Source organism: Tachyglossus aculeatus (genome assembly GCF_015852505.1).
Source record: "Tachyglossus aculeatus isolate mTacAcu1 chromosome 12 unlocalized genomic scaffold, mTacAcu1.pri SUPER_6_unloc_1, whole genome shotgun sequence".
Classification (NCBI taxonomy): Eukaryota; Metazoa; Chordata; class Mammalia; order Monotremata; family Tachyglossidae; genus Tachyglossus; species Tachyglossus aculeatus.
Genome location: NW_024044828.1, coordinates 697,546 through 715,301, shown reverse-complemented (window position 1 = coordinate 715,301; position 17,756 = coordinate 697,546). Strand labels below are relative to the sequence as shown.

The window sequence follows — 17,756 nt, the reverse complement described above, 5'->3', positions numbered from 1 at the left end:
GGCAAGTCACTTCACTTCTCTGGGCCTCAGTTCCCTCATCTGTCAAGAGGGATTGACTGTGAGCCCCCCCGTGGGACAAGCTGATCACTTTGTAACCTCCCCAGCACTTAGAATGGTGCTTTGCACATAGTAAGTGCTTAATAAATGCCATTATTATTATTATTATCTCACCTAGGCTTCGCTGACATGGTCCTTTCCCAAGTTTCCTCCTTTCTCTGACCGCGCCACTTCCCACCTCCTAACTTTGGGAGTCCCTCAAAGCTCCGTTCCGAGTCCCCTTCGATTCTCCATCTCCATCCTCTCCTCCTCCCCTCCCCACTCCCCACGGCACCTGTATATTCATTTGTACAGATTTATTACTCTATTTATTTTACTTGTACATATGTAGTATTCTATTTTGTTAATGATGTTCATCTAGCTTTATTTGTTCTGACGATTTGACACCTGTCCACATGTTTTGTTTTGTTGTCTGTCTCCCTTTTCTAGACTGTGAGCCCCTTGTTGGGTAGGGACTGTCTCTTTATGTTGCCAACTTGAACTTCCCAAGCACTTAGTACAGTGCTCTGCACACAGTAAGCGCTCAATAAATATGAATGAATGAATCCCTTTCCTCGGAGAACTCATTTGCTCCCACGGCTTCAACTACCGTCTCTATGCAGTGGATTCCCAAATTTCCCTCTCCATCCTTCGCCTTCCTCCTCCTCTGCAGTCTTACGTTTCCTCCCGCCGTCAGGACATCTCTACTCCTGTGAAGCAGCGTGGCTCAGTGGAAGGAGCACAGGCTTGAGAGCCAGAGGTGATGGGTTCGAATCCCGGCTCCGTCGCTTTTCAGCTGGGTGACTTTGGGCAACTCACTTCACTTCTCTGGGCCTCATCTGGAAAATGGGGATGAAGACCGTGAGCCCCCCGTGGGGCAACCTGATCACCTCATATCCCCTCCAGCGCTTAGGACAGTGCTTTGCACATAGTGAGCGCTTAACAAATACCATTACTATCATTATTATTATTACCAGACAGAACTCATAATCTTCCCACCCAAACCCTGTCTTCCTCATGAGTTTCCTATCACTGTAGACATCGCCACTGTCCCCCCCCCAGCCCCCCGTCTCACAAGCCCATAAGCTTGGCATTATCCTTGACTCATTTCTCTAGTTCAGCCTGCATATTCATTCATTCATTCATTCATTCAGTTGTATTTATTGAGCGCTTACTGTGTGCAGAGCAACATTAGTTGGCAGCATTTAGAGACGGTCCCTACCCACCAGCGGGCTCACAGTCTAGAAGGGGGAGACAGACAACAAAACAAAACACATTAACAAAATAAAATAAATCAAATAAATGTGTACAAGTAAAATAAATAAATATGTACAAACATGTACATAAATACAGGCGTATATATGTACACCAAGTACATAGTAAGCGCTTAATAAATGCCATCATCATCGCCATATACAGGTGCTGTGGGACGGGGAAGGAGGTAAGGCGGGTCAGCACATGTATATATGTTTGTACATATTGATCACTCTTATTTGTACATGTTTATTCATTTTATTTTGTTAATATGTTTTGTTTTGTTCTCTCTCTCTCCCTTCTAGACTGTGAGCCCGCTGTCGGGTAGGGACCGTCTCTATATGTTGCCAACTTGGACTTCCCAAGCGCTTAGTACAGTGTTCTCAATAAATACGATTGAATGAATGAATGAATGAATCTGGAAGCTGGAGCTTAAATCCCTCTTCTTCCTCCCCCTTAACCTGGGATGACCGAATGAGTCAAGGGGCCGTGTCCGACGCCTATAAACCGTCCGTCCCTCCCCCAGTGCTTAGTCAATCAGTGGTATTTATTGCACGCTTATTCTCTGGAGGGCACTGTACTTAGCTGTTAAAAGAGTACAGTATTTGGTAGACGAGTGCCCTGATCCCAAAGAGCTGCTCGCCTGTCTCGCCGCCAACCCCTGGCCCACGTCCTGCCTCCGGCCCGGGACGTCCTTCCTCCTCAAATCTGACAGACAGTAATCCTCCTCCCCTTCCAAACCCTATTGAAGGCCCATCTCCTCCAAGAGGCCTTCTCAGCCTAAACCCCACTTTTCCTCATCTCCCGCTCCCTTCCTCGTTGCCCCGACTTGCTCCCTTTTTTCTTCCCCCATCCCCAGTCACACAGCGCATATGTGTATAAATATATATGTATTTAAACACACACACACACATATGTATATATACACTCAATCAATCAATCAATCATCGTATTTATTGAGTGCTTACTGTGTGCAGAGCACTGTACTAAGCACTTGGGAAGTACAAGTTGGCAACATATAGGGACAGTCCCTACCCAGCAGTGGGCTCACAGTCTACAAGGGGGAGACAGAGAACAAAACCAAACATACTAACAAAATAAAAATAAATAGAATAGATATGTACAAGTAAAATAAATAAATAAATAAATAGAGTAATAAATATGTACAAACATATATACATATATACAGGTGCTGTGGGGAAGGGAAGGAGGTAAGACCGGGGGGATGGAGAGGGGGATGAGGGGGAGAGGAAGGAAGGGGCTCAGTCTGGGAAGGCCTCCAGGAGGAGGTGAGCTCTCAGTAGGGCCTTGAAGGGAGGAAGAGAGCTAGCTTGGCGGATGGGCAGAGGCAGGGCATTCCAGGCCTGGGGGATGACGGGGGTCGACAGTGGGACAGGCGCGAACGAGGTACAGTGAGGAGATTAGCGGCGGAGGAGTGGAGGGTGCGGGCTGGGCTGGAGAAGGAGAGAAGGGAGGGGAGGTACGAGGGGGCCAGGGGATGGGCAGCCTGGAAGCCCAGGGTGAGGAGTTTCTGCCTGATGCGCAGATTGATTAGTAGCCACTGGAGATTTTTGAGGAGGGGAGTAACATGCCCAGAGCGTTTCTGGACAAAGACAATCCGGGCAGCAGCATGAAGTATGGATTGAAGTGGGGAGAGGCACGAGGATGGGAGGTCAGAGAGAAGGCTGATGCAGTAGTCCAGGCGGGATAGGATGAGAGCTTGAACGAGCAGGGTAGTGGTGTGGATGGAGAGGAAAGGGCGGAGCTTGGCAATGTTGCGGAGCTGAGACCAGCAGGTTTTGGTGACGGCTTGGATGTGAGGGGTGAATGAGAGAGCGGAGTCGAGGATGACACCAAGGTTGCGGGCTTGTGAGACGGGAAGGATGGTAGTGCCGTCAACAGAGATGGGAAAGTCAGGGAGAGGACAAGGTTTGGGAGGGAACACAAGGAGCTCAGTCTTCGAGCTTTAGGTGGCGGGCGGACATCCAGATGGAGATGTCCTGAAGGCAGGAGGAGATGCGAGCCTGGAGAGAGGGGGAGAGAGCAGGGGCAGAGATGGAGATCTGGGTGTCATCAGCGTAGAGATGATAGTTGAAGCCGTGGGAGTGAATGAGGTCACCAAGGGAGTGCGTGGAGATCGAGAACAGAAGGGGACCAAGAACCGAACCTTGAGGCACCCCCCACAGTAAGGGGATGGCAGGGGGAGGAGGAGCCTGCCAAAGTGACTGAGAATGAACGACCTGAGAGAGAAGAGGAGAGCCATGAGAGGACGGAGTCTGTGAAGCCAAGGTCAGATAGCGTGTTGAGGAGAAGGGGGTGGTCCATAGTGTATGCCACAGTGTATGCCACCGTTTATTGTTGTACTGTCCTTTCCCAAGCACTTAGTTCAGTGCTCTGCACACAGTAAGCACTTAATAATAACGATGGTATTTGTTAAGCACTTACTATGTGCAAAGCACTGTTCTGAGCACTGGGGGGGTACAGGGTGATCAGGTTGTCCCACAGGGGGCTCACAGTCTTCGTCCCCATTTTCCAGATGTGGGAACAGAGGCCCAGAGAAGTGAAGTGACTTGCCCAGAGTCACCCAGGTGACAATTGGCAGAGGCGGGATTTGAACCCATGACCTCTGACTCCAAAGCCCGGGCTCCTTCCGCCGAGCCACGCACGCACACCCTGTAGACTGTGAGCTTGTTTTGGACAGGGAACGCCACCATTTACTGTTGTACTGTACTTTCCCAAGTGCTTAGTACAGTGCTCTGCACACAGTAAGCACTTGATAAATCTGATTGAATAAATGAAAGAGTGAAGAAATGAATATTCACTCCACTCTGAGCCCCCCGTGGGACAACCTGATCACCTTGTAACTTTCCCAAGCGCTTAGTACAGTACTCTGCACACAGTAAGCACTTGATAAATCTGATTGAATAAATGAATGAGTGAAGAAATGAATACTGAGCCCCCCGTGGGACAACCTGATCACTTTGTAACCTCCCCAGCGCTTAGTTCAGTGCCTGGCACATACTAAGCGCTTAAAAATACCATTATTATTATTATTATTATTATTATTATTATTATTATTATTATTATTATTATTATTATTATCTGTGTCCTCAGGCAGGTCTCATTGATGCTTGCTGGTTTGAGGCTGCTCGACGATTTGTCTCTCCCTGTAGACTGACTATCTTATGGGCAGGAATAGCGTCCACCGACTATATCAAATTATAATTTCCCGTAATTTGAAGTGAATAATCTCTTCACTCCAGAGATTGGAGGCCGCTCGGCCGAGAGAGCTCAGTGTCCTTGGATTGGTCACTGTCCTAGGCGATGTTCACTGACGCACGCTGGTTTGAGATCGCTTGGCCGAGAGGTCTCTGTGTCCTTGGGCAGAGAGCCCGTCGTTGGGTAGGGACCGTCTCTGCATGTTGCCGATTTGTTCTCCCCAAGCGCTTAGTCCAGTGCTCTGCACCCAGTAAGCGCTCAATAAATACGATTGAATGAATGAATCTCTGTCCCAGGAGATGTTTATTACTGCGCGCTGATGTGAGGCCACAGGCAGAGAAGCGTGGTGAGGTGGCTACAGCGCAGCCTTGGGAGAAGCAGAAGAAGAAGAATAGAGAAGCAGCGTGGCTCAGTGGAAAGAGCCCGGGCTTTGGAGTCGGATGGCGTGGGTTCAAATCCCGGCTCCGCCACCTGTCAGCTGGGTGACTTTGGGCAAGTCACTTCACTTCTCTGAGCCTTAGTTACCTCATCTGGAAAAATGGGGATGATGACTGGGAGCCCCCCGTGGGACAACCTGATCACCTTGTAACCTCCCTTGCGCTTAGAACAGTGCTTTGCACATAGTAAGCGCTTAATAAATGCTATCATTACTATTATTATTATTATTGGGAGTCAGAAGGTCATGGGTTCTAATCCCGGCTCCGCCAGTTGTCAGCTGGGTGACTTTGGGTAAGTCACTTCACTTCTCTGGCCCTCAGTTCCCTCATCTGTCAAATGGGGATGAAGACCGTGAGCCCCCCGAGGGACAACCTGATGACCTTGTAACCTCCCCAAGTGCTTAGAACAGTGCTTTGCACATAGCAAGTGCTTAATAAATGCCATTATTATTATTTTTATTATTATTATTATTATTATTCTCTTCACCTCAGTTCCCTCATCTGGAAAATGGAGATTGAGATTGTGAGCCCCACATGGGACAACCTGATCACCTTGTAACCTCCCCAGCGCTTAGTTCAGTGCCTGGCACATAATAAGCGCTTAAAAAATACCGTTATTATCATTATTATTATTATCTATGTCCTCGGGCAGGTCTCATTGATGCTTGCTGGTTTGATTTGTCTCTCCCTGTAGACTGAGTATCTTATGGGCAGGAATAGTGTCCACCGACTATATCAAATTATAGTTTCCCATGCATCTAGTACAGTGCTCTGCACCAAATAAGCACTCAATAATAATAATAATCATGGCATTTATTAAGCGCTTACTATGTGCAAAGCACTATCCTAAGCGCTGGAGTGGTTACAAGGCGATCAGGTTGTCCCACGGGAGGTTCACAGTCTTCATCCCCATTTTCCAGATGAGGTCACTGAGGCCCAAAGAAGCAAAGTGACTTGCCCTAAGTCACCCAACTGACAAGTGGCGGAGCCGGGATTTGAACCCACGCCCTCTGACTCCAAAGCCCAGGCTCTTTCCACTGAGCCACGCTGCTTCACTAAAAATAACCCGCAGATGAAAAGGATGAAGAGGAAGGGGCCGGAAATATCATGGAGGAAGGGCCTACTGTATTTGAAAAGTTCTTTCCGTGGGCTTCTTTGTGGGAAGATTTCTCGGGACGAGAGGGACTGGTTCCCTCCTGGGTTCTGGCGGGAAGCAGGCAAAATCAATCAATCAATCAATCGTATTTATTGAGCGCTTACTGTGTGCAGAGCACTGGACTAAGCGCTTGGGAAGTACAAGTTGGCAACATATATTCCGCCGGGAGACGGCTGCTCGTTTGGCAGGGCGGGCATCAGGGTGCCAACGGGCAGTGGGGCCTAGGCGGCCCAGAAATGCCGCTTGCCCTCTATTCCGGAATTCTAGCGGCCCAAACCCTGCTGTTTGGACCTGAGGAAGAGTGGGACACTGTTTTGGGGAAGACGCAGTCCTGTTGGCATGAGCAAGGAGAAGCAGCGTGGCTCCGCGGAAAGAGCCTGGGCTTTGGGGTCGGAGGTCGTGGGTTCAAATCCCGGCTCCGCCACTTGTCAGCTGGGTGACTTTGGGCAAGTCTATATGTTGCCAACTTGTACTTCCCAAGCGCTTAGTGCAGTGCTCAATAAATACGATTGGTTGATTGATTCTCTGGGCCTCAGTTCCCTCATCTGGAAAATGGGGAGGAAGACCGTGAGCCCCCTCACGGGACAACCCGATCACCTTGTAACATTCCCAGCGCTTAGAACAGTGCTTTGCACATAGTAAGTGCTTAATAAATGTCATTATTTTACTTGCACATATTTATTCTATTGATTTTATTTTGTTAATATGTTTGGTTTTGTCGTCTGTCTCCCCCTTCTAGCCTGTGAGCCCGCGGTCGGGTAGGGACCGTCTCTAGATGTTGCCAACTTGGACTTCCCAAGCGCTCTGCAGACAGTAAGCGCTCAATAAATACGACTGAATGAATGAATGGCTAGAACAGTGCTTTGCACATAGAAAGCGCTTAATAAATGCCATCATTATTATTATAATTATCATTAATCATATATATAATCATCATCATTATTATTATAAGCATCATCATCATTATTATTATAAGCATCGTAGCATGGCTCAGTGGAAGGAGCCTGAGCTTTGGAGTCAAGGGTCATGGGTTCAAATGCCGGCTCTGCCAACTGTCAGCTATGTGACTTTGGGCAAGTCACTTCACTTCTCTGTGCTTCAGTTACCTCATCTGTAAACTGGGGATCGGGACTGTGAGCCCCCAGTGGGACAACCTGATGACCTTGTAACCTCCCCAGCGCTTAGAACAGTGCTTTGCACAGAGTAAGCGCTCAATCAATGCTATTATTATTATCATTATTATTATTATTATTACTATTATATTATCTGCACCCGGTCAGGCTTGGTGGCAGACCAGGCGAGGAACGTGGCAGAAATTCATCCCTCATCTTCTCTCCTAATCCATCCCGTCCTCCCAACTTCCCCACCTTCCCTGTCCAAGAGGCTTTGCCACTTTGGCTGTCTGCTGCCTTTCAGCTCCCACATCGTCTGCTGCCAACTACAGTCAGCCCTTCCTCCACAATATTTCCAGCCCCTTCCCCTTCCTCCTTTTCGTTTGCGGATGATTTTTAGAGAAGCGGCGTGGCTCAGTGGAAAGAGCCCGGGCTTTGGAGTCGGAGGTCGTGGGCTCAAATCCCGGCTCCGCCGGTTGGCGGCTGGGTGACTTTGGGCAAGTCACTGCACTTCTCTGCGCCTCAGTTCCCTCATCTGTCAAATGGGGATTGACTGTGAGCCCCCCGTGGGACAAGCTGATCACTTTGTAACCTCCCCAGCGCTTAGAACGGTGCTTTAGCACATAATAATCGCTTAATAAATGCCATTATTATTTGTGCTTCCCAAGTGCTTAGTACAGTGCTCTGCACACAGTAAGCGCTCAGTAAATACAATTGAATGAATGAATGAATGAATGATTATTATTATTATTCTCTGGGCCTCAGTTCCCTCATCGGGAGAATGGGGATGAAGACCGTGAGCCCCCCGTGGGGCAACCTTATCACTTTGTAACCTCCCCAGCGCTTAGAACGGTGCTTTGCACATAGTAAGCGCTTAATAAATGCCATTATTATTATTTGTACTTCCCAAGCGCTTAGTACAGTGCTCTGCACACAGTAAGCGCTTAATAAATATGATTGAATGAATGAATGAATTATTATTATTCTCTGGGCCTCAGTTCCCTCACCTGGAAAATGGGGATGAAGACTGTGAGCCCCCCAGTGGGACAAACTGATCACCTTGTAACCTCCCCAGTGCTTTTCACATAGTAAGCGCTTAACAAATACAGTGTTTAGAACAGTGCTTTGCACATAGTAAGCGCTTAACAAATGCCATCATCATCATCATTAGAATAGTGCTTTGCACGTAGTAAGTGCGTAATAAATGCCATTATCATTATTATTATTATTATTTTGCACCCCATCCTGACTCAAGTCCTCGTCACTTCCCAGCAGGATTAACCTATCATCCTCTTCCCTGGTTTTCGTCTCCGGCCCCATCCCACACTCGGCTGTCCGTATCAGCTTCGCAGAGTGACTTCCCTCCTTTAAACGTCTACTGACTGTCCCTTTTTTTCTCCCGCGCACTCAACAGGAACTCTTGACCAGTGGGTGGTTCTCCTTTAGCCGTCTCCTTTCTAGACTGTGAGCCCACTGTTGGGTAGGGACCGTCTCTATATGTTGCCAACTTGGACTTCCCAAGCGCTTAGTCCAGTGCTGTGCACACAGTAAGCGCTCAGTAAATATGATTGATTGATTGATTGATTGATTGATTCTTACCTCCCGAGGCAATTCCACTCACCCTCTTGCCCCTTCCGTGAAAACTCACAATTGAACCTTGCCCTTGATTATGTACCAACTTGGACTTCCCAAGCGCTTAGTACGGTGCTCTGCACACAGTAAGTGCTCAATAAATACGATTGAATGAATGGTCTAATTACCCCTGGAACAAAGAAGTGCTTTCTTACGCTTAACCAAAATTTTCCTTCAGTAGTGTGGCCTAGTGAACTGAACACCTGTATATATGTATATATGTTTGTACATATTTATTACTCTATTTTACTTGTACATATTTATTCTATTTATTTTATTTGGTTTATATGTTTTGTTGTCTGTCTCCCCCTTCTAGACTGTGAGCCCGCTGTTGGGTAGGGACCGTCTCTAGATGTTGCCGACTTGCACTTCCCAAGCGCTTAGTGCAGTGCTCTGCACACAGTAAGCGCTCAGTAAATATGATTGAATGAATGAATGAATAAATAAATGCGACTGAGGGAATGAATGAATTCTATGGTTTCCGACCCAAGGCACGTACCCTTTCTACTGCATAGAATTCCCCCTTTCAGATCCGCCAAACCTCATCCCTCCCCGCCTTGAAAACTTCCTAAAAAGTCAAGAAACCTATTCCCCCCCATCTTCTGAATCTCCGTCTTCCGGCCAGCAGCGTGGCTCAGTGGAAAGAGCCCGGGCTTTGGAGCCAGAGGGCATGGGTTCGAATCCCGGCTCCACCAACCGTCAGCTGGGTGACTCTGGGCGAGTCACTTCACCTCTCCGGGCCTCAGTTACCTCATCTGGAAAATGGGGATTGAAACTGTGAGCCCCCACAACTTGATCACCTTGTAACCTCCCCAGTGCTTTGCACATAGTAAGCGCTTAACAAATACCGTCATTATTATTATTATTGTTATTATTTCTTCAACCACCTTTAGCATAGATGTTTATAGGTTTCTTGATTCATCTCCTGCTATTTTCCAGCTCAAGCCTCTCCACCAGATGATAATGACATATTTCGTTTGTATCCTTCATTTTCTTCCTTCATTTTTGTTTGGTTTTTCTTTGGTTTTCACCAGAAGGTGGAATACCTACCTAGCCGGAACTGCGCCAGGCTTCACAATGGTTTATTCATTCATTCGGTCGTATTTATTGAGCGCTTACTGTGTGCAGAGCACTGGACTAAGTGCTTGGAAAGTGCAGTTTGGCCAACTGGGTGAAGGAAAAGTGCCATCTCCAATTATTGAGGTTTCAGGGATAATTCATTCAATCCTATTTATTGAGCACTTACTGTGTGCAGAGCACTGTACTAAGCGCTTGGGAAGTACAAGTTGGCCTCATATAGAGACGGTCCCTACCCAGCAGTGGGCTCACAGTCTGTGTTACAAAACTACTGGCTCTCCTAGACTGGGACCACTTGACAGTTCGGTGTCAGTCAATAAGTCAGCGGTATTTACTGAGTGCTCACCGTGCGCAGAAATTATACTAAGCGCCTGGGAGAGTGTGATACCAAAGAGCTAACAGACACGTTCAGGCCCCGAGGCCAATTCAGCCGTCTCCTCTAGGTATAGCCGGATTAAGTTGTTATAAGCACCTAATACAGCGCTCTGCACGCAGTAAGCGCTCAATAAATACGATCGAATGAATTGCTTTCGTTTACCTCGCCAACCCCACCGTGACCCTTCAGTTTCCCGCTTCCTGTCAGCCCATCCCAGTCCTCTCTTCCCGCCACACTTTCCCCCGTCCCCTCGTCCCCCATCTCCTCCCCTCTCCTTCCGCCAACCCCACGCCTCCTCCTCGCCCCATCCCTGGAATCCTTGAGGATTGGGATTGCCTCATATCCGTTACTTCATTCCTTCATTCAGTCGTATTTATTGAGCGTTTACTGTGTACAGACACCCTTGTTTTGTGTGTCTCTCCAGGGTCCTCATGTGACGGTGTGATGAAGATGATGATAACGGCATTTATTAAGCCAACGGCATTTATTAAGCCAAGCACCGTTCTAAACACTGGGGAGGTTACAAGGCAACCAGGTTGTCCCACGGGGTCTCTCAGTCTTCATCCCCATTTGACAGATGAGGTCACTGAGGCCCAGAGAAGGGAAGTGACTTGTCCAAAGTCACCCAGCTGACAGTTGGCGGAGCTGGGATTTGAACCCCTGACCTCTGACTCCAAAGCCCGGGCTCTTTCCACCGAGCCACGCTGCTTCCCTAATTGTACTTCCCAAGCGCAAATACAATTGAGTGAAGGAATGAATACCCATTTTGATCCCTTCCTCACATTCATTCTCTCTTTCTCCACGCCTTCACTGATGGTAGGGGATTTCATTGTCCGCAGAGATGTTCCTGATGACCCTTCGGCTGACTGCCTTCTTTCACTCCTCACCTCTGCTGACCTCTCCCGCTCGGACGCACGCTCCGTCTCGTCGTCTCTAGCCGCCGCACAATCTCCGCCCTCGCCCACTCTGAAATCCTTCCATCTGACCACACCTTCCTCGTTGGCCTCCTCTCTTCGACACTTCCTCCCTGTAAATCTGTAGTAATTCTTCCAGAGACCTCTGATCTCTTGACCCCAGCCGATTTTCCCAATTCATCACGCTCCACTTAGCCTGCATACGCAAACTGCCGTCTCTGGATGGCCAAATTGCTGCTCTCAATATTACCCTCTCTACGGAATTCGACTCAACTCACTCCTCTATCCCTTTGTCAGTCTCGCCTCTCCATCCCCTCGCCCCCTCTTACCTCACCTCCTTTCTGTCCTTCTCCGGCCCAGCCCGCACCCTCCGCTCCTCGGCCACCGCTAACCTCCTCACCGTACCTCAGTCTCCCCCGTCCCGCCATCAACCCCCGGCCCGCGTCCTCCCCCTGGCCTGGAATGCCCTCTCTCCTCACATCCGCCAAGCTAGCTCTCTTCCTCCCTTCGAAGCCCTACTGAGAGCTCACCTCCTCCGGGAGGCCTTCCCACACTGAGCCCCCTTTCCCCTCTCCTCCTCCCCACACCCCCGCCCTACCTCCTAAATAATAATAATAATAATAATAAGATTTATTAAGCGCTTACTATGTGCAAAGCACTGTTCTAAGTGCTGGGGAGGTTACAAAGTGATCAGGTTGTCCCATGAGGGACTCACAGTCTTAATTCCCCTTTTACAGATGAGGGTACTGAGGCCCAGAGAAGTGAAGTGACTTGCCCAAAGTCACCCAGCTGACAGTTGGCGGAGCTGGGATTTGAACCCATGACCTCTGACTCCAAAGCCCCGGCTCTTTCCACGGAGCCACGCTGCTTCTCCATTACCCTCCCCACAGCACTTGTATATATTTGCACAGATTTATGACTCTATTTCTTTTACTTGTGCATATTTGCTATTCTATTTATTTTGTTAATGATGTGCATCTAGCTTTACTTCCATTTGTTCTGCCGATTTTGACGCCTGTCTACCTGTTTTGTTCTGTTCATTCATTCATTCAGTGGTATTTATTGAGCGCTTACTGTGTGCAGAGCACTAGACTAAGCCCTTGGGGAGTACAAGTCGGCAACATCTATAACAGACAACAAGTTCCGTCGTCTGTCTCCCCCTTCTAGACCGTCAGCCCGTTGTCGGGTAGGGACCGTCTCTCTATGTTGCCGACTTGGACTTTCGAAGCGCTTAGTAAGCGCTCAATAGATACGATCGAATGACTGGACCCACAGCCCCGGATCACCTAAACAGTCCGCACTCCACCGACATTGCCCTCTCAGAGTTTCCCCAATGATCTCGTTCTTGCCAAGTCGGTGGGCCCATACTCCGTCCATTCATTCATTCGATCGTATTTATTGAGCGCTTACTGGGTGCAGAGCACTGTACTAAGCGCTTGGGAAGTCCAAGTTGGCAACATATAGAAACGGTCCCTACCCAATCCTCCTGGACCTCTCAGCTTCCTTCGACTCCCTCGACCACCCGGTCCTCCTGGGAACGCTATCTGACCTGGGCTTCACTGACGTTGCCCTCCCCCGGTTCTCCTCTTATCTTTCTGGCCGCTCGTTCTCCGTCTCCCTCCCGCCTCTGCGTCCCACCCCTTATCCGTGGGAATCCCTCGAGGTTCTGTTCTCAGTCCCCTTCAGTTATTTAGCTACCCCCACTCCCTTGGAGAACTCACTCCATTCGGTCGGATTTATTGGGCACTCACTGTGTGCAGAGCACTGTACTAAGCACTTTGGGAGGGTACAATACGACAATAAACAGACACATTCCCTGCAGGCCCACAGAGTCCAGGGGAGAGCTTACGTATCATGAGCTGCTAAAACAACCCAAGAGCATATTCTGCTGATGGAAGCTCTATCTTTCCCTCTTCTTCCAAACCTAAATTGAAGTCCCAGAAAACCAAGCCCCCTTAGGACCCCGAAATCCCTCTTTATTCCAACAGTCTTGAGTCACTCAACTTTGGCATTATAGTGAAAGGAATGGTGGGAAAGTTTAGAGGTTGAAACCAGCAGCCAAAATATTCATTCAGTCGTTTATTCATTCATTCAATCATATTTATCGAGCGCTTACTGTGTGCAGAGCACTGGACTAAGCGCTCGGGAAGTCCAAATTGGCAGCATATAGAGACAGTCCCTACCCAACAGTGGGCTCACAGTCTAGATGGGGAAGACAGACAACAAAACAAAACATATTAACAAAATAAGATAAATAGAATAGTAAATATGTACAAGTAAAATAAATAGAGTAATAAAAGACATAGTCTAGTGGCTAGAGCCCAGACCTGGGTTCTAACCCTGGCTCTGCCGCTTGTATCTGGGTGACCTTGGATGAGTCACTTCCCTTCTGAGTCCCACCTCCCTCAGTTGTAAAATGGGAATTAAGGCTGAGAGCCCCACGTTGACAGGGACTGTGTCCAGCCCGATTAGCTTGTGTCCACCCCAGCGCTCAGTACAGTTCCTGGCACACAGTAAGCACTGAACAAATACCATAAAAAGGAAAAAAAAAAGTGGCATGAGAAATATTGCCATGTTAAGGTGAATGTTCTTCCCATTTTAAAATAACAAGGGTCAGAGATCTCATCAGCACGTACAGTTCTGGAAGACTGTATGCGCATTGTGGGCAGGGAACAGGTCTGTTTATTGTTGTACTGTCCTCTCCCAAGCACATAGAACAGTGCTCTGCGCACAGTAAGTGCTGAATAAGGACGACTGAATGAAGGAGAGTGAACTACGGTCTGGTCACAGCTGGGGAGGGAGGAAATATAATAATAATAATAATAATAATGGTATTTGTTAAGTGCTTACTATGTGCAAAGCACTGTTCTGAGCGCTGGGGAGGATACAAGGTGATCAGGTTGTCCCACGTTGGGCTCCCAGTCTTCATCCCCATTTTACAGATGAGGTAACTGTGGCACAGAGAAGACTGCCCAAGGTCACCCGGCTGACAATTGGCAGAGCCAGGATTTGAACCCATGACCTCTGACTCCCAAGCCCGGGCTCTTTCCACTGAGAGGTTTTAGTCTAATCTGTGGATTTCATTTTAACTTCAGGCCCCGTTTACCACGGCTCATGGAGTCGATAATACCATTTAACAGTGGTCATTTTGATGGAAAGGGTATTGCTCAGCGGTAACGCCATTAGAATCCATAATGAAAATGAAGGCAGATTGACTTTTTCTATTTTGAAGTATTTCAAAGGGAATTTCACCAACCCTCGTTTTGCAGCTACCTGAGTTCGTTTTAATATTATTAAGTGCCGTTGAGTCGTTTCCCACTCATAACGACTCCGTGGATGTGCTTTCTCCAGGACGTCCTGTCCTCTGCCAGAATCCGCCACCTTTCTAACGGTTCTTCCGTGATCGTTGTTCTGTTCTCTCTCCATCTAGCTGCCGGTCTGCCACTTCCATGTTTTCTCTGGACTTCTCCTAGCATTAGTGTCTTCTCCAGAGAATCAGTCCTCCTGATTATGTGTCCAAAATATGCTAAATCTAAGTCGAGTCATTTGGCCTTCCAAAGACCACTTTGGTTTAATTTGCTCCCAAATCCATCTGTCTGTTTTCCGGGCAGTCCGTGGCATTCGCGAAAGCCTTCTCCGACGCAGCATTGCAAAAGAATCTAGGTTCTTTCGATCTATCCTGTTTTTTCTCCGTCGTCCGGCTTTCGGATCCATACGTGGTCACTGGAAACGCCGTAGAGTTGACAGTTTGTGTTTTTGTGGCAATTGTTACAACAGCAGATTTCATGACTTTTTCCAGGCCCTTCGTAGCAAATCTTCCGAACGTTAATCTTCGGCGTATACTAATTCCTTTAGTATCGATGATCGATCCCAGGAGAGAAAAAGCCAAGTTTGTAGTTGATGGAAGAAGCAGCGTGTAGTAGAGAAGCAGCGTGGCTCAGTGGAAGAGCCCGGGCTTGGGAGCCAGAGGTCATGGGTTCTAATCCCGGCTCTGCCACTTGTCAGCTGTGTGACTTTGGGCAAGTCACTTCACTTCTCTGGGCCTCAGTTACCTCATCTGTAAAATGGGGTTGATGACTGTGAGCCCCCCATGGGACAACCTGATCACCTTGTATCCTCTCCAGCGCTTAGAACAGTGCTTTACACATAGTAAGCGCTTAACAAATGCCATTATTATTATTGTTATAGAGTTGACAATTTGTATTTTTGTGGCAATTGTTACATCAGCAGATTTCATGACATTTTCCAGGCCCTTCGTAGCAAATCTTCCTAATGTTACTCTTCGGCATTTTTCTTGACTACTTATTCCTTCATTAATGATTATCGATCCCCGGAGAGAAAAACCCAAGTTTGTAGTTGATGAAAGAAGCAGTGTGTAGTAGAGAAGCAGCGTGGCTCAGTGGAAAGAGCCCAGGCTCGGGAGCCAGAGGTCATGGGTTCTAATCCCGGCTCTGCCACTTGTCAGCTGTGTGACTCTGGGCAAGTCACTTCACTTCTCTGGGCCTCAGTTACCTCATCTGTAAAATGGGGATGAAGACTGTGAGCCCTCCGTGGGGCAACCTGATCACCTTGTAATCTCCCCAGCGCTTAGAACAGTGCTTCGCACATAGTAAGCGCTCAATGAATGTCATTATTATTATTATTATTTTTATAGAGTTGACAATTTGTATTTTTGTGGCAATTGTTACATCAGCAGATTTCATGACTTTTTCCAGGCCCTTCATAGCAAATCTTCCTAATGTTAATCTTCGGCATATTTCTTGACTACTACTTCGTTTAGTATCGATTATCGATCCCCGGAGAGAAAAACCCCAGTTTGTAGTTGATGAAATAGCAAGGATAAAAAGCCATATGTGGCTTTTTCAGTCAAAGCGAGATCCTCCACTCCAGAGTTCAGTGCCGAGAGCCCAGAAGCCTGCTTTTTTTGCTTTACCGTTTCTTTATTCTCCCTCGGGTGCCATCTTTCTTTGGTACTTTAAACTGACAGGTAATTTCTAAAAACAAAACCAGATTTTTTAATTGGTGTCTTTCTGACTACGCGCCATTAAATTTCAGGAAACAGCGTGAGTCAGGGAAAGTGATCGGAAGGCCCCGGTGCCGTATCTCCTCATGTCCGAGGAATTTGTCCCGACGGGCGTGTTTAACCCTCTGCAGTAAAATATTGTGAAAGAGAACAAATTGTCTCTGAGCTTCAGAAGAGCTATTGCGTGTTTTTTTATGCATTTTTTTTTTTTTTTTTTTACCCAGGAAAAGATCACGTTTGCAGATTCATCGGCTGTGGGAGGAATGATCGATTCAACTATGTGGTCATGCAGTTACAGGTAAGTTAGCGCTTAGAAACTTTAAAGACTGGCTTTTCAAGTCCAATGGAAACAAAGCTTGATAATGACATTTAAGCCCAGCGCTTTGAACAGTGCTTTACACATAGTAAGTGCTTAATAAATGCCATTATTAGTATTAAGGGTAAAACATAGACGGTAGCCCCCTCCAGATTCTTGTAGCCGTCATCTACCGCCCTCCCGGCCCCACTTCCAACTTCTTTAACGACTTTGACCCCTTCCTCACCTTCCTTCTCTCCTTCTCCAAGCCCACTCTGATCCTCGGAGACTTCAACATCCACATGGATATCCCTGATGACTCCTCTGCCTCCCGCCTTCTATCTCTCCTCGACGCTGCCAACCTCTTCCTCCACCCCACCTCACCCACGCACCAACTTGGTCATACCCTCGACCTCATCATCTCCTATCGCTGTACTGTGTCCACCATCACCAACTCTGAAATCCCTCTCTCTGATCATAATCTTCCCACCTGCATCCTCACTCACACTCCTTTCCCCTGTAAATCCATATTACTCCCTCACAGAGATCTCCGCTCTCTTGACCCCATCCATCTTTCGGAGCGCTTCACATCCCACCTCACCGCCCTCTCCTCTCTACCCAGTTTTGATGATCAGATTACTGCCCTCAACTCTCCCCTTTCTACTCAGCTAGACTCCCTCGCTCCCCTTTCCCTTCGCCGCTCTTGTACCACTAACCCACAGCCCTGGATCACTGCCACTGTCCGTCTCCTTCGCTCTTACGCTCGAGCTCCCGAACGCTGCTGGCGAAAGTCTAAACACCATGCCAACCTCGTTCACTACAAGTTTATCCTTTCCTGCCTTAACTCAGCCCTCTCCTCTGCCAGACAAAACTACTTCTCCTCCCTTATTGACACCCATGCCCATCGCCCCCGCCAGCTCTTCCGTATATTCAACTCCTTTCTCAGGCCCCCGATTCCTCCCCCTCCTCCTTCCCTCACCCCCAACGAATTGGCCTCCTACTTCATTGACAAAATTAAATCCGTCAGGTCCGACCTCCCCAAAGTCACTTCCCCCCCCTTCTCCAACCCCCCGGCTCTCAACACTCTCCGCTACTCTCCCATCCTTCCCAGCAGTATCTCAGAGGAGCTCTCATCCCTCCTCTCAAGTGCTACTCCAGCCACCTGTGCTTCTGACCCCATTCCCTCTCATCTCATGAAATCTCTCGCTCCATCCCTTCTCCCCTC

General features: G+C 48.1%; 1 protein-coding gene across 2 annotated transcripts in view; it reads left to right on the top strand.

Moving 5' to 3' along the window:
* TTBK2 (tau tubulin kinase 2) overlaps nucleotides 1–17,756 on the top strand; it is a 154,759-nt gene that overhangs the window by 52,896 nt on the left and 84,107 nt on the right. For both annotated transcript variants that reach the window (XM_038741272.1, XM_038741273.1), the window contains exon 4: nucleotides 16,461–16,534. In XM_038741272.1, the coding sequence (XP_038597200.1) occupies nucleotides 16,461–16,534 (74 nt within the window). The remainder of the gene's footprint in view (nucleotides 1–16,460; nucleotides 16,535–17,756) is intronic.